Genomic DNA, 22,577 nt, shown 5'->3' with positions numbered 1-22,577 from the left:
CACCTTTTATGACCACTACACTGTTAAGGCATACATTTGTATATTATACATATTGTGTGTACAAATTTAAAAGATAGAAAATACTGGCAATGTTTTTTTTCTCTGTTTTTTGTTTTCAGCTTACCTATTTTAAAAGCATTATCATGTTTTGATTGTTCAATTTTATTTGTGCCAGTTTCAGAAGAACAAAGAATTCATAGAAATACTGCTGACTTCTCAAGCTTATAAAGTTATAAATGACATGTTGATAATAAAACACTACACATCATTCTTTTTTTATGCAATTGTACAACAGAGCATTTTGTCATCATACATAGAAAATTGAAGCTTATGATAAATGGTAATGTTGGTTTGTGTATAAGCTATGACCTGATGAATCATAAAAAGGACTCCATTGGTGTAACATGAAATAACACTCCAAGCAACAAGTTGTGAGATAAGGGGGGGGGCATAATGATTTTGACCTGTCCATCAGTCACTTAGTCCGTCCATCTGTCAGAGAACTTCATAAGACTTTGTTTATATCGGACATAATATGAAAATAAGCACACTACTAAAAAACAAATTCTATTTCCATTATGTTTAGGATTATTTTGGCCGTTTTTGAATGGTTAAGCTCACCTGAACCGGAGGCTCAAGTGAGCTTTCCTGATCAAGATTTGTCCGTTGTTTGCCATCGTCATTGTCGACGTAAACTATTAACATTTTTATCTTCTTCTCCAGAACGACTGGGCAGATTTCAACCAAACTTAGTACAAAGCATAACTGCCTGAAGGGGATTTAAATATGTTCATATGAATGTACCATAAAAGTATGTTGCTAAAAGTTGACAGATTTTAACTATCTACTGTACTTATTTGTCAACATATTTTGAATTTGAAACTCTGTAATGCTGATTTGATCAGCTTTTGTTCCTCAGGTGAGCGATGTGGCTTATGGGCCTCTTGTTTGAAATTTTGCCATGCATTTGGGACAAATTTACACCTAAAGTTCAGACGACACGTTCTTCAATTTTATATAATTTTTTCCATGAACTTGTTATTGATTTACTACTACTTTGACAAGCTTTCTTGCCAAAAAATTAGGGGAAAAGTCAAAGTATCTCTCTCTCTCTCTCTCTCTCTCTCTCTCTCTCTCTCTCTCTCTCTGTTTTTGCTATTGAATTAGGGTCTTAGACGTAAGGTTTAATTGGCAGCTACTGATCTGCACAGTATGAATTCGAAACCCACATTTCAGATTTTCAATTTGAAAAGATGGTTCATGCCTAAATTTCTATATATACTTATATAATAATGCTACTCATTTCTTTGATGTATTTGCCCGGATCGAAAACAGGTGTTCAATCAAAACGATAAGATAGAATATATCCTCCTTTATATATGTAGGGGTACACTGTTTGCATACAATCTACGTAGACCCTTAGTTCCGCCCAACATTTGAAAGCACTTTAAATCAATTGGGTACATCTTTTTTTTCAGCTCATCATCATGATATTTGATGAATAATAATATAAATATTTGATCAATAATAACTAATTATTCTAAATTTGAAAGGAGAACGATATGCATTATTACCCTCATCTGTTTTAATTGTCAAAAAATCACTTTTGACATATATATATATATATATATATATATATATATATATATAAAACAAGCACAAAGATTGCAATAACTCTCAAATTGACATATACCTGCCCATGGTGAATGATATAGATATTTATAAAGCACGAGAAATTAACTTTTGTTGGAGCTCCACCATCCGCCCCGCCCGAGGCTTGAACTCACGACCTCTGGAACCCATTCTCCTAGCAGTGAGCGGCTACCGATCCAATCCTATCGTTCCGATCCTCTCAAATTGTCGTTTAACTGTATTCCACTTGTATCTCAAGCGACTGTGTAGTGCGCGGCCAGCGCGCTAGGTTCCGTTCGTCATCGAAAGCAAGATTTTTGTCTTACTTAGATGGCCGAGTGGGGAGCGCGGTTGCCGCTCACTGCTAGGAGAATATGGGTTCCAGAGCTTGTGAGTTCAAGCCTCGGTCGGGGCGGATGGTGGAGCTCGAACATAAGTGAATTTCTCTGTGCTTTATATATATCTATAGCATTCACCATGGGCAGGTATATGTCAATTTGAGAGTTATTGCAATGTTTGTGCTTGTTAAATATGTGTGTATCTATGCGATGTGTATCCTTCCGATCCTCTCAAATTGTCGTTTAACTGTATTCCACCTGTATCTCAAGCGACTGTGTAGTGCGCGGCCAGCGCGCTAGGTTCCGTTCGTCATCGAAAGAAAGATTTTTGTCTTGCCTAGATGGCCGAGTGGGGAGCGCGGTTGCCGCTCACTGCTAGGAGAATGGGTTCCAGAGGTCGTGAGTTCAAGCCTCGGTCGGGGCGGATGGTGGAGCTCCATCAAAAGTGAATTTCTGTGTGCTTTATATATATATATATATATATATATATATATATATATATATATATATATATATATGTGTGTGTGTGATTTTATATTTGCTTTATCCAACGAGTTGAAATGGTGTATATATTCGCGAGGCGTGCTGAGTGAATATAACCATTTCAACGAGTTGGAAAAAGCAAATATAAAATCACACAATTTAAGATGTTCTATTTATCTCATACGATTTGATTTATATTATGAAGCTTTTGAGACATTCCCTTATATGACCGAATAAACCCCTTCACGATTACTGCGGTACTGCTCTCTTACAGGGCAAACTGATATACTAGAGGTAGATAATTAAATGACGTAAATGAAACAATTGACGTTACGTCATATTTCACTAAACCATGTCATTTTGCCCTGCAAAAGAGCAGTACCGCAGTTACTGCAAGGTATTGATCGATTCTTTAATATTGAAAACGATGATGCAACGTTGTGTTATGCGGTTATTGTGACCTAGCGCAATACAATTTAGAACGTCACTTCGGAGATAAATCTAACTCTTTTTATGTAATGTTTCATTGTAATAAATCTTGACAATTTTGTTTAGCTCTAAATGATTTTTCTTTGAGGTTAACCACTCGATTAAATGGAAATACTGATTAGGAGACTTAAATATTAATCAAGTTTGTTGACATACGCAAAGTTGCGAATGCCCGTTAGTTTGAATTGACTCGAAAGAGAAACAGTTGTTGATGTTTTATAAAACAAACACTAGCCCGATTCGAAATTGAAAATATTGAATACGGATGCATACTTGTGGTAGAATAAAAGCCTTACGAACATCATTTCGGTAAGTTCTTGTATATTAACACAAATAATGCGTTCTGTTTTCATTGCGTCTTCAGGATGAACTTGTTGATGGCTAACGTGATTTGCAGTTTTTTTAAATACACCGTGGCATCGAAAGCAAATTGAAAGTGGGGGGGGGGGGGTAAACTAATATCGAAAAATCTTGACAAGCTTAAAAAAAGGTTTTCAGTTACGGTAATGGTTATTTATAGCTTTGCAAAAAAGGTGGGGGATGGCCTCCCGGTTCTGACGCCTATGTGTTCACAGTTATGTGTTTTCCTTCATATTTGTTATTTAAATCTTTGATAACATCCGTGTTATATCATTTCTATTCAAGATATTCATTTTTTAAAATCCTAGAATAAATCTCATCCATATCATCAAATAATAGAACAATTTTGTATTATTATACTTTTTTATATTATATGTTCCTATTCAATATCCATCAGTCTACGACACTGTGACAAACCAAGGTATCTGTGTTTGATATGTGTTTTATACATTGTACATAGAGGCTCTCTCCTATCGTTGTCCTGTCGGATGGGAGCAACATGGCGTTTCCTGTTACTTGTTCTCAAAGGACAAATTGAACTGGAAAAACTCATTGGTAGGATATTTGAAAAAAAAAAACCAACAACGTATTTTTGTAGTTCTATTGATCATTTACTGACAGCATCTTTAAATTTCTCAAAATATACAGTTGTACATTTTTGAAAAAGTTTGCATTCCTTTTAGAGTATGTATATATTTTATACATTAAAAAGTTATTTTTATGAATTTGGTGCTTTAATATTAAAAAGTGTAGTTGAATATCATATTTTAAAAACATAGTTGACTTGTTTTGTTTGATTTTTTTTACGTTAGTAAAATTCATCATATGCAATTCTTTATCAATTCTATATTTGTTCAGGATAGCTGTGCTTCGGTTGGTGGATGGTTGGTAGCCATTGAGTCCAAGTCAGAAAATATGTTCATAAAGTCAAGATTACATCATGAGTTTGGTAAGTATTGATTTTTTTACACCAACAAAAGATATCTTCTATTTCTGCAGAACATTGATTTTTACTTTCATATATACAGACTCGGTCCAAAAATCTGCCTTATCTAGTCCTGTCCTCTTATAAGTATAAGCATTCATCATTTAGCTCATTAAAAGTCGACTTTCACTTCAATTGGTACATGTATAGAACGGTTAAACGTCAATTACTGTATATAGGGTTATTTTCACCCCATGTTATTTTCGCCCTTTAATAATTGCAAACGGTATAGTCCCGTCTTGAATTCGTCCAGACGCAATTGTGTTAACAAAAATATTATTTGCAGTATAGAATTCGTCTAGTCTTAAATTCGCCCTCTAACAACGAGGGCAAATGGGGCGAAATAAAATGGTGGCGAATATTTTCCTGCATACAGTACTGATGTATATTTCGTACTTTTTATTATAAAACTTTGATAATTTACTTTTGATCGAACAAAAGCTGATAAACTTGAACTCCATCGCAAAGTTAGAATTATTTTTAGTGGTACACAGTAATGTGTACATTAACAGTATTGGTAACTTAAGTACTAAAACTCACCATTTATGAATAATTTACCGGTATATATATATATGGGAGTATAAACAAATTAAATGTTTCTTACCGAGTTCTCATTCGGTCACTGAAAGATGCAATCATTGAAGAAAAATACATAATCAACCAACGCCTCCTCTGTTTTTTTTTTTAAAGCTCGCTGCTGTAATTTTATCATGAAACGCCAAAAAGTATTTCATTATGTAAATCATTACTTCATAGTTACTTGGTTCTAAACATATTAGACAAATGAATCGAGGTCATTTGCGTTTAAAAGTAAAATATCATATAAAAGGAATATTGTCCTTACCGTTTCATTTAAGTTTTCTTTTTAAATGAGACTTAAAGTGTTACATGTATATCGACAAAGCAAGTGTCGCACAATAAAAATTCGAGGGTATTTATTTAAATTTTCAGCAAGCCATTATTTTTGGCTGGGTGCTACCGACCAATTTCGTTCTGACAAGAAATGGTACTGGGTTCAAACGGAACAAAACATTAAAACTGGATACAGTGATTGGTATCGTACAGAACCCGACAATCCGGGTACTTATATATTTTACGTTTTTCTAACTCGTTCATACAATCCAGGTACTAATACTTTTGTTTCACGTATTTTTACTTTACTTTGCTGGATAATCCGGGTACTTATATAACAGGTTTACGTGTTTTCTTTAGCTGTTTGCATGCTTATGATTAAATTTGTTAGTTTCTTTGTATAAAGTTCTATTTTTGTAAATGTTTGATTAGCAGTCAAAAGTTATTAAAATACTGATAGATACATGTATTTATACATGTATATATGCATCCTATATACACTTGCAGGAAAACAGCATTGTCTTGCAATGAGGAAGGATTTCCATTACCAATGCTCTAATGATCACTGCAATCAAATGTTTGGCTACATCTGTGAACGACGTATGTATTAATTTTTTTTCACCATTTTTTTTTAATTTCAGTTCTTAAACGCTTCAAGACGTTTCATAGGATTAAACATTGCCATTAACCTTATATAAAAGTGGTTGAAAATAATTTAAATGTGATTAAATGTTAAAGCTTTTTCAGTTGGTCACCTATCTTGATTGTTTAGTTTATATTTAACATACGTTTAGTTTAGTTTTTAGTTAATTATTTATTTGTCAAAAAAGAGGTTCATCTGTCTGTGAATTATACAAAAATGACAATTTACTATATCTTTGATTGGCTTATGTGGATTTTTTTCTAGGAAATACTTGTAAGATTTATTTGCGGTACATATGTATTGTTTTTCCATACGTTTATACGTTTATTTTTTAATAATTCCTCAGTTCATTGATAACAGTTCAGAAGTATTTCTTATATAAATGTGTTAATTTATTCCTTTTGAATATTGAATATCGATATATATCTTTTAGCATTGCTTCTTTTGACCTCAGCGCAGCTTTAAAAGAAGTGGACTCGGATATGTGACAGTTGACATTTACATGTATGACTATCTGAACAAAATAAACTAATGTAAATAAAAATTGATTGTGATTTTTACTTTTTAAAAGTATTTTGGATCTGTTTTCCACCTAATGGATGTGTATTTTTATACCCTTTTCCACAAAAAAAAATATTAAAAAAAACCCAGACCATTTAATGAAAAGTAATAAAAATTGATTGTGATTTCTACTCTTTAAATGTATTTTGGGTCACACCTAATGGATGTGTATATTAACCCCCCCCCTCCATTCCACAAAACAAACAATTAAAACATATAAAAAAAGAAACAAATCATTTTATATAGTAGAGCCTTGTCACGTGGTCAGAAATTTAATACAAGAAATTCAAAAGGGTCTTGCAGGAAGTCAGAGCAACCTGTTTAAGATAACCAGCTGTAGATCACAAGCTGACGCGCATGAATTGACATCTAAAAAAAAGATGCATACAACAAGACAGCGTTTCATGCATGATTGGTCATCTGTAAATGTAATATTATTGTCAAATACCTTAATGAAATGTGCTTTCATGAAACAAAATGTACGACTGCCACTTGTGTGATGATTGCAATGCTATAAGATACATGTAATAACTACCAACAGATTAATCTGGTATCACTGTCTCTCGTTTAAAATATGCCCCAACCTTTGCTTACGAAAAACTGTAGACAACTTGATTTCTCATTTGCTTTGTTTTTGCGGTTCGTTCACAACCTTTATCATATAATTCGCTTTAAGGTAATTATTCTTTCTAAGGAACTGTTGTTAGCACCTGAAATGACTCAAGGCTACTACGTGCAATTAACCTTTTTAAAATCAAATTTAAAATTCTAACATAATTTAGTTTTAAAAAATACGTCGATATACAGTTGTCAGTGATGTGAATATACGGATGGAATTCGATTAAATACTAAATAAAGTCTAACTTTGGACGAAATTGTGACTGCTGATTAACTATTGTAAACGTTAATGTTTAGCAAAATTAAATTTTCAGAAAACATCCTGTTTATATTAAAAAAAATAAAATAAAATGAAAGACATCAAATCAGTCATTTTTTCCTGAATTTGTTAAATGAAATGCAGTTAGAACTCGTTGTACTATATGACAACACTAAATATGAGTAGACCATGCACGATAATGGAAAATGACTTGACCCTTAAGTAAGAGATAACTATTATTAAAGTACCCGATTTAATAATTGATTGAATGTTACAAAACCTTGCAATATAACACAGATGAAAGCTCGTTTAAACGAATAAGTTGTTGATACATTCTTAGGTCAAAAATCAGACAAAACATCGCCTTTTAATGGAAAACTTAAAGAAGTAAAACAACATCTACCGATGATAATGTCTGACATACATTAAACATTTGAAATTCATTGAAAGGAACATATGGTCATGATTTTGGTCAAATTGTATGTTTCTATTTTTATTATTGACAATTCTTCAGGAATACATTTCTAATGATCAAATGAAATTCGAGAGTCGTAAAGTTTTGAGCAAGGTACAGGGCTAACAATTCTTTGTCATATGAACAAGGTTCGTGTCCCGTTTTTGTTTACATAGGTTTAATATACCAGTAAAAATCTAACAATATTTTTAATCTTGATTTTCATTTTATATATGATTAAATATTCCCAATATCCCAATATTTAGTACATTCACTTTAGGTGTAAATATTGTTGTTTCTCCGACATTCAAAATGTAAACAAAAGCTTTGTTTACATAACAAAGAATTGTAAGCTCTGTAACTTGCTTATAATTCAACAAATGGCGCTTAAATTGTGGTTGCCTATTCTAAAATGCCTTACTGAACCATTGTGAACATTTAAATGAGAAAAATAATTGTTGACCAAAACCGTGATCATGTCCCTTTAAAGCTTCAATTAGTTATTTGTAAATGTACTGACCGATGTTTCGCTAGATTAGATTTGATTACTTTTATCACTTAAGCCTAATTATGGGATTTTAGCACTGGTGCCTGCGCGAATGAAGCAGATGGTTTTGAAAAATAACATAATTTAATCTGATAGATAATTGTTACATTTAATTATGCTTGATATAGGAAATATCACAGGCGAAAATTGTCTCTCAAATTATACCGTGCATTTATACGTCCAAACTAGTATATGATCTTATCGTTAATGTTAAATACCTATATTTAAAGAATTTCCTATATCCAAACTGCAACATAAATTTAACATGGTGTTAATGTACATAAATTATCTTATTATATTAAATGTTAATATATTGGACACTATCGAAGTTTGTAAGCCATATTTACGGTCATACTTCACAGAGACACAAGGATAAAAGAATGGCATTCAGGGGCTTGCATGTGTTTCTTGTTCAAGTTTTCGGGATCTTCCTGGCAATATACTCTAACTCTGTAAGTTTACATTCCTATTTAGGCCTTTGTTTTTTTCACATTATTGTTTTTATTGTTGTACTTTTTAAAAATCGTTTTGAAATAATTTTTAAACAAACTCAATGTGCTTAAAATTTATTCATTTTTTTCAAATCTGTGAAATTAAATTTGAATTTGTGAGGTTTTCATCCAGTCGGGAAACCGATTAAAATATATAAAGTAAACTTTTATTAATAAAATTTGTTATCAAGAGTGACTTAAAAGAAGTAAATTTTACATGTATTAAACGTTGAATTCTTCATTTATCAGAAAGAAATGTTCATAATTAGATACGTAAAATGTAAAATAAATGGTGAAATTTTTTATTAATAAGTAACCATTCTTGAGTAATGAATTTAATTCTACAAATGTTTAAGCCTATGATAAAATTGTAATAAATTTACCCTAGTTGTTAGAAAGTATCTGTCAGGGTTAGCGATGGCATATGGGAAAATATAAAACGGCGTTAAATGCTTAACAATTATAACACTAAACTTTTCAACTTTTTTCACTGAAGTAATAAGCAAACATAAACCTACTTAATGTTTAATTATATGACGCCACGTGGTGTAAGAATACACAGTGTTATATCAAAATTTACTTTCATTAGTGATATAAATAACATATAGAGATTAACATCTAATAAATAACTTATTACTTAAGATATCACGAATCGATTGTAATTGTAATAAAATGTTTTATCAGATCAACATGTGCTTCATATTAAAAAGGGATCGCGTTTCACAGTAAAATGTTTAAATTCTAATAAAAAATTAGGGTTAACGTTAATCAAATTTAATGGTAATTCAGGTACATTTTCCAGTTATTTTTTATTCATCACCATTATAAAACGACGTATTTTAATTTTAATTTTATTTTGAAACATATTGATTAAATGTTAAAAGAAATGCGTATTGAGTGATACAACAGAGAATAATAATATACATATTGTTTGAAACGTTGCCTATACAGAACATCAAAAACAAAACAACACAAACAAACAAACAGAATTCTTTGGGAAATGAAACTGACTTATTAAAATACAAAAAAAAAAAAACCTATTGTAGAACACCAGGGAAGGGTTTTATGATTTTGTTTTTGTTCACATCTCAGGCTGCTGAAACTGTGCGTAGACTCGAGAAACCGTTATTACAAACAATTGCCATGACAACCTATCCACTTAACGACAGTAGCTCCACCTACACGGGCTACTTCCGTGGTCCTGCTGATACAGAGATAAAGAACTACAGGGGAACTGTGGACGTCATCACCCAAGGTCTGTACTGTTTCATAGTGTTGTGAAATCATTTTTGTTCGTGGGGTTAATGTTCGTGGGTGGCCAGTATTTTTCTGGTTCGTTAGAACGTAATTTTTTGGTAATGTAATCGGGATCATTTTAATAAATAATGAAAAAAATGGTGTCTTTAGATTCGTGGAGATATAATTTCGTGGCGGGCAAGGGTAACTCACGAAAGCCACGAACATTGGTCGCCCACAAACAATGATGATTCCACAATATCAGACACTCATCAACAAGGTTGAAGTTGTAACAAGATTATTGCTTACTTTTGCAACAATATTTCTTTCTGATATTATAAATTAGGATTTAAACGGTTAACACACGTTTTGTTTTTTTTAAATATTTAGCCGCAGAAGTATAATAATATTAAAAAAATTATTACTTACTACAGTTGGTTAAGGCCTCCTAGCTCATTAGATACAAACAGAGCAAAAGGTGTAGATTATTAATGGGCTGCTAATGTATGCATCAATCTGATATTTTAAAAAAAAAGAGCAAATGTTTAACGCATACTGAGTATGCACTATCCACCCCACTCTCGTTTTCTCGTTTTCCTAAGAAAGATAATAAAGAATTAGTTGATATTAGTTGATCATTCAACTCAAAATAAATTATGAATTTTCAGAGGCATTTTTAAATATAAAAACCTTAAATATTGGTCGATTTTGCAAATTATGATAGAACAACTTTACACCTTACAATAGATTGAAAAATAAATAGTTTGATCCCACTTCATAACAATCACTTCCCTCAGAATTATAGAATTGTGGTTGCATAAATCATTGTTTTTTCTATTTAACATATACTAGATAAAAATGTTGTTGGCTAATGAAGCCCCTCATTTGCTACAACTTTAACCATTACGTAGAGTATATGACACTTAAAATAACTGTGGGATAGATCTTGAGTTGATAGATCCCTCTAAGATCAAGTAATTTTTTTATCTTCCTGTTTCGGGTACTCATTTGCGTATTTATTAAATAATTTTCTCTGTAAAATGTATTGAAGTGAATTGTAATTACTTCGTGACACTGAAATTAGCAAGGATTAAACTCTTTAAATATTGTTATTTTTCCATTGAAAAAATCATGGGGATTTATTTTATCAACTCAAGCTAATGCACATGTACTTACTATACATGTTTATGACAATACACGTAGATGTTGATACAGCAATATTTACTTTCAGGTGAAAATAATATGTTTGAAGCAGTTTTCACAAACAGGAAGTACAAATACGACCAGTGGATAACTTTGAAGTCAACATCCACACGAGAAACCGTCAATCTGATCTCTAATGAAAACTACGACATGCGTGCCCAAACAGTTTTCGTTGAAAACAGTTGCAAAGTCGGCGTGGAAAAGTATGAGAGGGGTAATATCACAGAATATGTTGCCACGGTCCGAAATTGTGCGGATCAGGACAAACTATCAACTTACTTTAGTTGTCTATTAGTCGACCAATCAGGTGGCTCTATTCAATGGGGGTCACGTGATTTAAACTATCCTGGAAGCCCAACAATTCGCGAGTATTTTAAGTACGTCGACACCTACTATACGAGGAGCGAAAAGGGCGTGTACTATGCCGTTTTGAATTATCCTGCGATGAAGGCAGATAACATCACCTTAGAGAGATTCGGTTTCGTCTTGTATGTGATAGAGCCTAATTATTCAGCTATAGCTGCCAGTCACTATTGGTTTTATGATATATAAATACACAGTAATTCTTTGTTCATTTTTTCAATAAAAATGAACATTCATTTTTATAATTCTAACGACATGTTAATATCTAAATACGTATAGGTTACTGTTTGTTTGGTAAACAAGAAGTGTTTTATTTCAATATTATTCGAAATAGTATTTTGATACCTTACTACATGATTTGTCTTTGGTAAAAATGAGCATTTGTTTTCAAAATAATTCAAGAATAAATCTTTACCATCATAAGCATACTTTGTCATTATTTAAGAAATGTATCAGCTACTTCTAAAAATCAATTCAGACAATTAGTTCATTAATGAGAATATTTAAGTTTTACGAATATTAAGAAGCAATGTGAAAAAATGAATTTAAACGTGTGTCTCGCATTACGATTAACAATGACAATCTAACTTAAAAGGGCATGAAATTTAAGCATCAGAGTGTTATAAGGAGATACAGAGCTTAAAATTCTTGTTCATGTAAATAAAGCTTACATCATATTTTTGTTTACGTTTTAAATGTTGAAGTGAAAATTTGGGTTTAAGATATAAATAAATGCGATAAACGTTAGGGAAAGAAAAAATAACAATCTGTCAACCATCTCAAAAATCCATAAACCAAAATACAAAGTCAAAGCAGAGCAAAACGGACCTCTTAGAAGATAAAGGTAGTATCAGTCCACGGGGCCATAAAACTTAAACAAGTTCACTTTTAATATCAGTCTCACTTTTCCAAATTATGTTCCTTTAGTAAAAGCGAGACTTAGATCAAAAGTAAGCTCGTCTAAATTTTGTGGCCTCGGGGCCAGGTGCCTAAGAGGAGTGAGCATCCTCTGCTGACCGGTCACACCCGCCATGTGCTCTTTGTCATAATCGGGAAAAAACGGAAAAGTTTGTAGACAATTAAGTATTTAGTTAGTCTAACAACGTCATTCAGCATGCGACCCTGTGGTGCTGACAAGAACGTTGTATCGACCATAGAACTTAGATGCCTTTTAACGATACTGTTGATAGTCCTGTGTTATGGGTCAGAATAAAAACCTTATGTCCAGCAAAGATCAATCACAACGAGTAAACTTTAAACTTAATATTTTATTTACAGTAATATATATATATATATATATATATATATATATATATATATATATATATATATATATATATATATATATATATATAACAAGCACAAACATTGCAATAACTCTCAAATTGACATATACCTGCCCATAGTGAATGATAAAGATATATATAAAGCACAGAGAAATTCACTTTTGTTGGAGCTCCACCATCAGCCCCGACCGAGGCTTGAACTCACGACCTCTGGAACCCATTCTCCTAGCAGTGAGCGGCCACCGCGCTCCCCACTCGGCTATCTAGGCAAGACAAAAAAGCTTGCTTTCGATAACGAACGGAACCTAGCGCGCTGGCCGCGCACTACACAGTCGCTTGAGATACAGGTGAAATACAGTTAAACGACAATCTGAGAGGATCGGAACGATACACATTGCATAGATACAAACATATATAACAAGCACAAACATTGCAATAACTCTCAAATTGACATATACCTGCCCATAGTGAATGATAAAGATATATATAAAGCACAGAGAAATTCACTTTTGTTGGAGCTCCACCATCCGCCACTCACTGCTAGGAGAATGGGTTCCAGGGGTCATGAGTTCAAGCCTCGGTCGGGGCGGATGGTGGAGCTCCAACAAAAGTGAATTTCTCTGTTTTTTTTTAACTATTTTTATACTGGTAAAAATAGCGCATACCTGCTCTAATGGAGAGATAACTCATGTTACGAATGATAACTCCAGGTTATGAAAATCCCAAATAACGATGAAATGAAACATGACATTCACTTATATATATATATATATATATATATATATATATATATATATATATATATATATATATATATATATATATATATATATATATATATATATATATATATATATATATATATATATTATGATTATTATTATTATTATTAAGGTCTTCCGTTTCCAACGGAAGACCTTATTGTTATTGCTTTGTTTCTTTTTCCCTTTTATTTTTTTTTTTTCTTACGCTTTTTTGTACAAGCGATTTTTTGAAAACGACTTGACCGATTTTCGTGAAAATTTCAGATCTTGTAGATATTAATAAAAACCTTATATATAATTTTTTATTTTGATGACGTCATTTCCGTTCGGGAAATATTGACGTTTTAGTGATTTTTAGAGGGTCATTTTGTCCTGCTATCTCCTCCTAAACGAAAAAAGATATTGAATTTAAATTTTCAGGGATTGTAGACAAAAGATTGTAGATGTGTTTAAAGGCATTTGTGGTTGTCTGGCTTCAAAGGCGTCGAAGCTCGCCTGGACCCCAAAATCGAGTTTAAAAAAACGACGTAATTTTTAATGGTTTTCGTTCTTTATCTCCTTTCCTGAAAATATTTTACCATAACATATAGAGCAAATAAAATTTATATTTACAGGATCTTCCGTTTGATAACAAGAAAAAGGGGCTGGTCCCTTAGATAAGGGGCCAAAAGGGCTCTAAAGTCTTTCTCCCATAGCACTTTACAGAGAAATATTTTGTAATATGTTTAAGAAAAAAAAATGTTCATCTTTTACTAATAAAACTATACATTATAAATTTTTTATTATGCGTTACGTAATTAGGGGTTTTAAGGGGCCAAAAATCCAAAACTTCGATCGAATATATCTCAAAAAGGACAAATATTTTGAAAAGCAATATAGAATAAAAGATGCTTAGAATGATGTTTTAAACAATATTCAATCATAAAATTTTCGTTATCTGGCCCCAATAAGGAGATTAGGGGTCGGCCCCTAAAATGTCCTTTCCCAGATAGCTCTTAAACGGCAAAGAATTTCTAAACACTTGTTGAACAAAATATGTTTAATATCAAAAGAACTTTCGTATGATGCCAAGAAAAAGGGGCTGGCCCCTCAATTTAGGGGCCAAAAGGGCTATAAAGTCTGTCTTCCATAGCACTTTACTGAGAAATATTTTGTCATATGTTTAAGAAGCAAAAATGTTCATCTTTTACTAATTAAACTATACATTATAAATTTTTTATTATGCGTTACGTAATTAGGGGTTTTAAGGGGCCAAAAGTCCAAAACTTCATTAGAATATATCTCAAAAAGGACAAATATTTTGAAAAGCAATATAGAATAAAAGATGCTTAGAATGATGTTTTAAACAATATTCAATCATAAAAGTTTCGTTATCTGGCCCCAATAAGGAGATTAGGGGTCGGCCCCTAAAACGTCATATCCCAGATAGCTCAAAAACGGCAAAGAATTTCTAAACACTTGTTGAACAAAATATGTTTAATATCAAAAGAACTTTCGTATGATGCCAAGAAAAAGGGGCTGGCCCTTCAATTTAGGGGCCAAAAGGGCTCTAAAGTCTTTCTTCCATAGCACTTTACTGAAAAATGTTTTGTTATATGTTTTGGAAGCAAAAATGTTCATCTCACATTTATTTAACAACATATTATAATTATTTTATCATGTGTTCCGTATTAAGGGGTTTTAATGGGTTTTAAGGGGCCAGAAGTACCAAACTTTGATAACATACCTCAAGCAGAACAAATATTTTAAAAAACATTATTTTGAAAATCAATATAGAATAAAATGCTGAGAATGATGTTCCTAATAAAATTCAACCATCAATTTTTTTTTGTTGCCCCAATAAGGAGATAAAGGGTCAAATATCAAAGTCAAGGTCATATAACCTTCAAAAAATCGCACGGAAGACCTCCTCGTTGCTCGCAACGAGATCGTGTCTAGTTATTATTATTATTACTTATTAGGTTAGTTACTGACTCACTACGGAAATATATTGGATTGATCAATCTCGTCCAATTTAACTCATTTAAACTCTTCAAAATGTTCAATCTCACCTTTTAAATACTCTTTCAAAATCTGTGCTTCACCCAGGTTTACCTTACAATGTTTTGTTGCAATTCAATTTCAAATGTTTTCTCCTTTTCTGAGCAAATTTCGACGGTGCCATTTTGTTCTGCTTTTTAAGAATTTCAAAGGGCAACAACTCCAAATACTCTAAGAACTTACGGCATGCAGTTTATGTATAAAATAATATGAAATGTCGAAATGAGTAGGCGAAGCGTCGACCAATGACGGCCATATTGCCTAATAATATTTCTCACAGAACAAATATATAGAGATAGATATGAGGCAAGCACGTGCTATGTTTAAACCACATTGTGACATTTCAGTCCAAGGGAAAACATATATATATATATATATATATATATATATATATATATATATATATATATATATATATATATCGTCGCGATAGAAGCAAATGGTCGTATGTGGTAGATACTACCCAAAATAGGTTTTTAGCAATATCCCTATTTGATTGGTCATATCTATCACATGTCAAAAGGTCGTAACTGTAGCTGCATTTGTTAATGAGGAATACCAAGTACAATTTTGTCGTATGTGAAAATAGTTTAATATTTGTAATAAGAATAAGGTCGTAACTCCATTTTCTACAGAAGCAAAAGGTCATAAGTGGCACATACGACAATTTCAGTTACAGAAACTACCTAAGGTATCTGCAGTAGTAGGTCTTATATACCACTTATGACCTTTAAAAACTTTTAAGGGATTTAAAAAACTATTTCTGAATTATATGTTAGTATATATTTGGTAATATTGTGATGTTCTTATTAATATCTGTCTGAAATAAGCATCCAATAAACCAGTTATTTACCTACACCATGCTTAATAGTCAGTCCATGTCAGAATCCAGAGATTGACGGATGTGTATGACTGCAGCAACATTGGTAAGCAAATATTTTCTATTTTATTACATCATATCTTGCACACTTCATAAATATAAAATCACAAATAGAATTATAATGTATTTGTATAAGAATTTTGACAATTATTAAGTTCTGAACCATAGGGATTTGATTTAAATGTGCCTGTAAACACTATAAAATATAAAAAGGTCGTAAGTGCAATCATAATTACTATAATAGACAATTAACAGAAAAGCTTTTTTAAAAGACTTAATTTAAATGATAACATATTTCCCCTTCATAATTATTGCAATTGTGAAATAATTGCAAATCAAAGCATTTTGAAATCAATGAAACCAAAGCATAATTTTGTTATGATTTTTTTTTTTCAGAAGGGTCATATCTACCACATACGACATCATTCAGATGACAGATTGTATCTACTGTCAAAGACTTTCTGTAGTTTTGAGAGAATTGGAGGCTCAGCAGGAGATAGTATTGAGCAATTATACCTTTGCTTGTACAACTCTAAGAGAACAGGTATTTCAACCCTATATATCAACTGAAATAAAGTTGATGTGGGCCAGTCATGTACTGAACGACAAAATGAGACTTGATGCACTCTGTGATAGGATAAAATATTGGAACAAAGCAGTTAAAGAACACGTAGAGTCTGGTCACCTTGCACAAAATTTTTGAAATGGCAGGTCCTGAAAGAGATTTCGACAGTGATGAGGATCTCATACTATGTCAAGCTTTCCAAGGGGAAAGTGATGTTTCAGATAGCGATGATATACCCTTGGCAAAATACAGAAAAATTTTAAATAAACATGTTCAAAAGAAGAAAAAGAAAACCTATACGGGTAATAAAAAATCTTTAGAAATAACAAAAGTGATAACAGAGTCATTGAATAATACAAAAGAAAAGATTGTGGCAAAAGATGATGCACACAAAAGCACACAAAAGTACAAACGTGAGAAAGACAATAATGTACCAACAAAGGTCACAAAAGACAATTTAGAATCAACAAGCAACACCTCAGAAAATTTATTGTCGACAGAGAAAACATTATTTAACACAGTATCAACAGATGAAACACAAATCAGCACTGTGTCTTCAAAAGACTCCCAAAACAATATTTCACAAACAAAAGATAAACAAGACAAACGTGTGTCAAAACAATGCACACAAGTTAGTCTTCAGACCAGAAAAGAAAACATAGTGTCGAGAAAAGACAACCAAGATAACACAGAGTCAACAAAGGGTACACAAAACAATATGATATTAGAGATAACTCAAGACAACAAAGTTGTTTTAGAGGGGATACAAGAGAACACAGCTGGTATAGAGGACATACAAGGAAACACGACAATAACAGAGTGTATGCAGGAGAACGCAAACTTAACAGAGAGCACACAAGAAAACACAGTTGTAACAGATGGTACAAAGGAGAACGCAGTTGACGTAGAATGCATACAAGGTGATGCAAACGTAACACAGAACACACAAGAAAACACAGTTGTAACATATGTTACAAAAGAGAACGCAATTGAAGCAGAATGCACACAAGGTGATGCAAACGTAACACAGAACACACAAGAAAACACAGTTGTAACAGATGTTACAAAAGAGAACGCAGTTGAAGCAGAATGCACACAAGGTGATGCAAACGTAACACAGAACACACAAGAAAACACAGTTGTAACAGATGTTACAAAAGAGAACGCAGTTGAAGCAGAATGCACACAAGGTGATGCAAACGTAACACAGAACACACAAGAAAACACAGTTGTAACAGATGTTACAAAAGAGAACGCAGTTGAAGCAGAATGCACACAAGGTGATGCAAACGTAACACAGAACACACAAGAAAACACAGTTGTAACAGATGTTACAAAAGAGAACGCAGTTGAAGCAGAATGCACACAAGGTGATGCAAACGTAACACAGAACACACAAGAAAACACAGTTGTAACAGATGTTACAAAAGAGAACGCAGTTGAAGCAGAATGCACACAAGGTGATGCAAACGAAACACAGACCAAACAAGAAAACACAGTTGTAACAGGTGGTACAAGGAAGAACAAATTTGAAACAGAGGGTACGCAAGAAAATGTTGTAGAAAGCATGGATACACAATATAGTGCAGTCGTAATAGGAGGCACACAAGAGAACACAGTTATAACAGAGGACACACGAGAAAATGCAGCCGTAAGAAAGGGCATAAAGGAAAACCCTATTGTAAGTGACTGTATCAAAGAGAACATAACGGACATACAAAACAAAGAAGTAGCAACAGAGGGCTCACAAGAAGAGACAGTTGTGTTAAAGCGTACAGAAGAGAATACAGTTGTAACAGAAGGTGTCAAAAACAATACAATTCCAAACAAAGGCACTAAAAAACAAAGATTGCAAACTGTTCACCAAAAAAGCAAGATAGTAGAAGGTGCACATGATAACACAATTTCAATTAAGGAGATACACAATACTAGTGATACTGTTTCCACAGAAAGCTCACAAGACGATACAATATCCACAGAAAGCCTGAATACTTCTTTATCAGCAGAGCAACTAGACCAAATACTAAACGCCCTTGGTGGCATTCCCTGCAATGAAGTTATAGTTGACTTCACATCTATTAATGCAGGAAACGATGAAATTAATTTGTCAGAATCTGAAAACTCTGTGCCAGTTGATGGTACGCAAGGTGCAGAAAGTCAGAGGACTGGAAGGTACCCAACCAGGGTCACTCTGAAATCTAAAACTCAGCATGATAGTAGTTCTGATCAATTTGATGATTCCTCAGATGAGTATGTACCTCCAAAGAGACACAAGAGAAAAAGATTAACTTATGATTCTTCCTCTGACAGTTCAAGCTCCTCAAGGGAAAGGAAAACTAAATGTAGAAAGAAGAAGAAAAAGAAGAGCGATGCATGTAAAGAGGCAGACGGACAGAAACATGAAGAAAATAACAACAACAGTCTTAATGAATCTTCAAGTGTTTCTTGTCAAGTTAAATCTAGAAGAAAGCAAAGGAATCCTTCTGAATGGCAAAGAAACAAAACGAAACTACTTCGAAACAAAGGAAAAAAATACACAAACAAGAAAGGCAAAGTAATTCCTGAAAAAACACCAAAAGAAATAACTTGTAAATGCAAGTACAAATGTTTGAACAAAATTGCACACAACAAAATATCAGAAATATTTCAAAGTTACTGGAACTTGAGCTATGATCGACAAAGAGATTTTATAAGATGCAATGCAATTATGACTGAAAAGCGTAGAAAGACAAAAAAACCAGAAGAGGAGTCAAGAAGAAAACACACCATTCACTACTATCTGCCTATAGATGAATGTAAGGTAAAGGTGTGCAAAAAGACATTTTTAGGAATATTAGACATTGGAGAAAAAACAGTCACATATACATTAAACAAGAAAAAGAACCCCTTCACTTCCACTGATAATAGGGGGAAACATGTTCCAAAAAATAAAATTTCAGAGAAAGACAAAGATCCTATCAGGGAACACATTCGTTCTTTTCCGAGAACAGAATCACATTACTGTAGAAAATCAACCCAGAGAGAATATTTGGACAGCTCTCTCTCCATTAGGAAAATGTACAATCTGTACATAGAAAAATGCAAAGAGGACCACAATGATGCACAAAAGTTCTGGCTTTATGATAAAATTTTTGCCACTGAGTTCAACTTGGGGTTTCATAAACCCAAAAAGGATGTATGCTCATTTTGTGATGCATATGGAAAAATGTCTGAGAAAGAAAAACAGGAAAATAGGAATGAATTTGAAAAGCATCAGCAACGAAAGCAGGAAGCCAGAATGCAAAAGCAGGAAGATAAGCAAAGATCGATGGAAAATGAAATGATCAAAACTATAAACTTTGATTTGCAGAAGGTACTCGTTACCCCCAAGGCTCAAATTAATGAACTGTACTACAGCAGAAAACTTGCAACTTACAACTTTACTATATTTGATGTTGTATCCAAAGAAACTGTCTGTAATATGTGGTGGGAAACCATAGCAAAGCGGGGAAGTTGTGAAATAGCTTCCTGTCTCCTAGATTACAACAAAAGTGTTGGGTCTATTGATGAACTAGTGTACTATTCAGACAGTTGCACTGGCCAGCAAAGAAATCTGCCATTTAGTGGAATGTGTCTCTACTCTGTGGTTAATTTCCCAATTCAAAAAATAACACACAATTATTTTGAAAGAGGACACTCACAGATGGAAGGAGATTCTGTACATGCCACTATTGAAAGATCAACAAAACATTCAGATATGTTTTCCCCAAGTGATTGGATGGTTGGTGTCCGCAATGCTAAAGTAAACCCACCTAGGTATGTAGTGAAGGAGATTGGAAATAGGGATGTTATGAATTTCAAAGAGCTTACAGATGATTGTATAGGCAACAGGAACCGTGCAGAAGATGGATCAATAATGAAATGGAATAATATTCATTCATTCCAGTATCGAAAGGAAGAGCCAAACAAGATATTCTTCAAATACGAAATCAGTCAGCGAGAGTATAATTCCATTGATATTCGAAGTGGACGAAGAGGGGCGAAACTTAAGAACATGAAAAATTATCATCTGAAACCTCTTTACTCTTCCTTAGTCCCAATCTCAGATGCCAAATTCAAAGACTTAATGGGTTTGTGCAAGAAAAATGTAATTCCCCGTGTTCATCATGATTTCTACTCCCAGCTCCCTCATAAGGGAAGTGTCTGCAATTCGTTGGAGGAACCTGATGAAAATGACGACTCAGATTGACATTTCTTCCATAAAGCTTATGACACCCAGAGACTCTTTTTGGTTTTTTATTTTTGTTTGTTTTTTATGTTAAGTTTTGCCAAGTAGCATTTCATTATACCGTTTCAATTTAAGTGTACAGGAACCCATTTTTTATGCAAATTGACACACTGTAATGAAAAAAGAATTTTATAACAATTTTGCTTGTTATACAGTGCTTAATTTTCCAGATGTTGATGCTTCAAATCGTAATAAACGGTCTTAACAAAGAATTTAACGATGAACAAAAATGCATAATTATAAATGATGTTTTCCTATATCAGCAAACGTCAGAACTCTGAAATTTTATGAATTTACAATTTCTTTGTCTAAAATTTATGTTTTACCTTCTTTTTATTGCCATTGTTTTTGTGCCGAAATATTAAACTTAATGTTCCTTTCTTTTAAAAATACATTCTTGTACCAATAAAAGGGTTGTTTTGGTAAGTAAATCTTAATAGTTATACTTTGTTTTGTTTTTAAATAACTATAATTTAAAAAAAACCACATATCCAAACTTTACCTGTCCTTTGAGTGACATGATCAGTCTTATAATGCAAAAAAAACCAATGTCACTTAAAGCATAATTCACTTAAGTTTAATGATATCAAAATGCAAAAAGGTAGTATATGGAAGTTACTGCCTTAATTTACGTAAAAAGTAACACTACACCTAAAAGGCAAAAGGTTGTATGTGTAAAAATTGAATAAAAAACAAATATAAAACAATGTTTTTATTTTTTTTGTTACGATCTAAATACATTAAGTTATTATGCACAACATTGGAGAGTTTAAAAGAGAAGTTTAAGTCTTTCAAGTAAAGAAACAGTTTTTTGCGTTTTTCTCTGTTATTTGAAATCAATGGACGCCTATACATACGACCTTTTGCCTCTATGGCGACGATATGTATATAAACTTAGCAAAGTCGACAATATCGACACATACATCGTGCACTAGATAAATAAAAATCAAACACCCACAATAAAACGGCAACATATTTTATTGCGCAAACCATCCAAAATCATGTTCACTGTTCAAGGTTACAGACATTTATACTGTTATGAAAGCAATGGTGTTTTTACATAACATGAACGAAATATAGGAGTCGAAATAAAGAAAACAAAAATGTTCTTGGAAAAATAAAATAAAACAATACTTTTTTATTTGGCTATAGATTAGCAATGTTTATATCGTTGGTTTTAATACTGCACAGAAAAGCAATCATTGAACATAAATACCGACTCTGGGGTAAAGAGTAGGCATAGCGCCACAGAACAGAACAA

At 32.7% G+C, this 22,577-nt stretch overlaps 4 protein-coding genes across 4 annotated transcripts; all 4 read left to right on the top strand.

Annotated features, from left to right (window-relative positions):
* Positions 1 to 3,766: 3,766 nt before the first annotated feature.
* On the top strand, positions 3,767 to 6,302 carry LOC128170891 (perlucin-like). The gene is made up of 5 exons (XM_052836649.1): positions 3,767 to 3,857; positions 4,161 to 4,251; positions 5,239 to 5,367; positions 5,647 to 5,739; positions 6,216 to 6,302. The coding sequence occupies exons 2-5, from the start codon at positions 4,218 to 4,220 to the stop codon at positions 6,245 to 6,247; spliced, it is 288 nt and encodes a 95-aa protein (XP_052692609.1). The 5' UTR covers positions 3,767 to 3,857; positions 4,161 to 4,217; the 3' UTR covers positions 6,248 to 6,302.
* A 2,206-nt stretch (positions 6,303 to 8,508) lies between these two features.
* LOC128173106 (uncharacterized) lies at positions 8,509 to 11,928 on the top strand. Its single transcript, XM_052838829.1, has 3 exons — positions 8,509 to 8,673; positions 9,805 to 9,967; positions 11,180 to 11,928. The coding sequence occupies exons 1-3, from the start codon at positions 8,524 to 8,526 to the stop codon at positions 11,701 to 11,703; spliced, it is 837 nt and encodes a 278-aa protein (XP_052694789.1). The 5' UTR covers positions 8,509 to 8,523; the 3' UTR covers positions 11,704 to 11,928.
* A 5,839-nt stretch (positions 11,929 to 17,767) lies between these two features.
* On the top strand, positions 17,768 to 19,607 carry LOC128174208 (uncharacterized). Its single transcript, XM_052839820.1, has 2 exons — positions 17,768 to 19,420; positions 19,503 to 19,607. Exons 1-2 carry the CDS (start codon positions 17,768 to 17,770, stop codon positions 19,605 to 19,607), a joined length of 1,758 nt encoding a protein of 585 aa, XP_052695780.1.
* On the top strand, positions 18,835 to 22,189 carry LOC128172875 (uncharacterized). The gene has a single exon (XM_052838586.1). It carries the CDS (start codon positions 19,757 to 19,759, stop codon positions 21,275 to 21,277), a length of 1,521 nt encoding a protein of 506 aa, XP_052694546.1. The 5' UTR covers positions 18,835 to 19,756; the 3' UTR covers positions 21,278 to 22,189.
* Positions 22,190 to 22,577: the final 388 nt, after the last annotated feature.

Source organism: Crassostrea angulata, chromosome 2 (assembly GCF_025612915.1).
Source record: "Crassostrea angulata isolate pt1a10 chromosome 2, ASM2561291v2, whole genome shotgun sequence".
Taxonomy (NCBI): Eukaryota; Metazoa; Mollusca; class Bivalvia; order Ostreida; family Ostreidae; genus Magallana; species Magallana angulata.
The sequence above is the reverse complement of the archived record's forward strand: the minus strand, read 5'-3'. Positions and strand labels throughout refer to the sequence as shown.

What these genes read in the sequence shown, in the direction of transcription:
- LOC128173106 (XM_052838829.1), top strand. Translation starts at nt 8,524, where the DNA reads ATGTTAATATATTGGACACTATCGAAGTTTGTAAGCCATATTTACGGT. An exon ending in TGGCAATATACTCTAACTCT is followed by an intron (nt 8,674 to 9,804) that starts GTAAGTTTACAT and finishes TTCACATCTCAG; the next exon opens with GCTGCTGAAACTGTGCGTAG. An exon ending in TGTGGACGTCATCACCCAAG is followed by an intron (nt 9,968 to 11,179) that starts GTCTGTACTGTT and finishes ATTTACTTTCAG; the next exon opens with GTGAAAATAATATGTTTGAA.
- LOC128174208 (XM_052839820.1), top strand. Translation starts at nt 17,768, where the DNA reads ATGATATTAGAGATAACTCAAGACAACAAAGTTGTTTTAGAGGGGATA. An exon ending in AGAAGAAAAAGAAGAGCGAT is followed by an intron (nt 19,421 to 19,502) that starts GCATGTAAAGAG and finishes TTTCTTGTCAAG; the next exon opens with TTAAATCTAGAAGAAAGCAA.
- LOC128170891 (XM_052836649.1), top strand. Translation starts at nt 4,218, where the DNA reads ATGTTCATAAAGTCAAGATTACATCATGAGTTTG. An exon ending in AAGATTACATCATGAGTTTG is followed by an intron (nt 4,252 to 5,238) that starts GTAAGTATTGAT and finishes TTAAATTTTCAG; the next exon opens with CAAGCCATTATTTTTGGCTG. An exon ending in TGGCTACATCTGTGAACGAC is followed by an intron (nt 5,740 to 6,215) that starts GTATGTATTAAT and finishes TATATCTTTTAG; the next exon opens with CATTGCTTCTTTTGACCTCA.
- LOC128172875 (XM_052838586.1), top strand. Translation starts at nt 19,757, where the DNA reads ATGACTGAAAAGCGTAGAAAGACAAAAAAACCAGAAGAGGAGTCAAGA.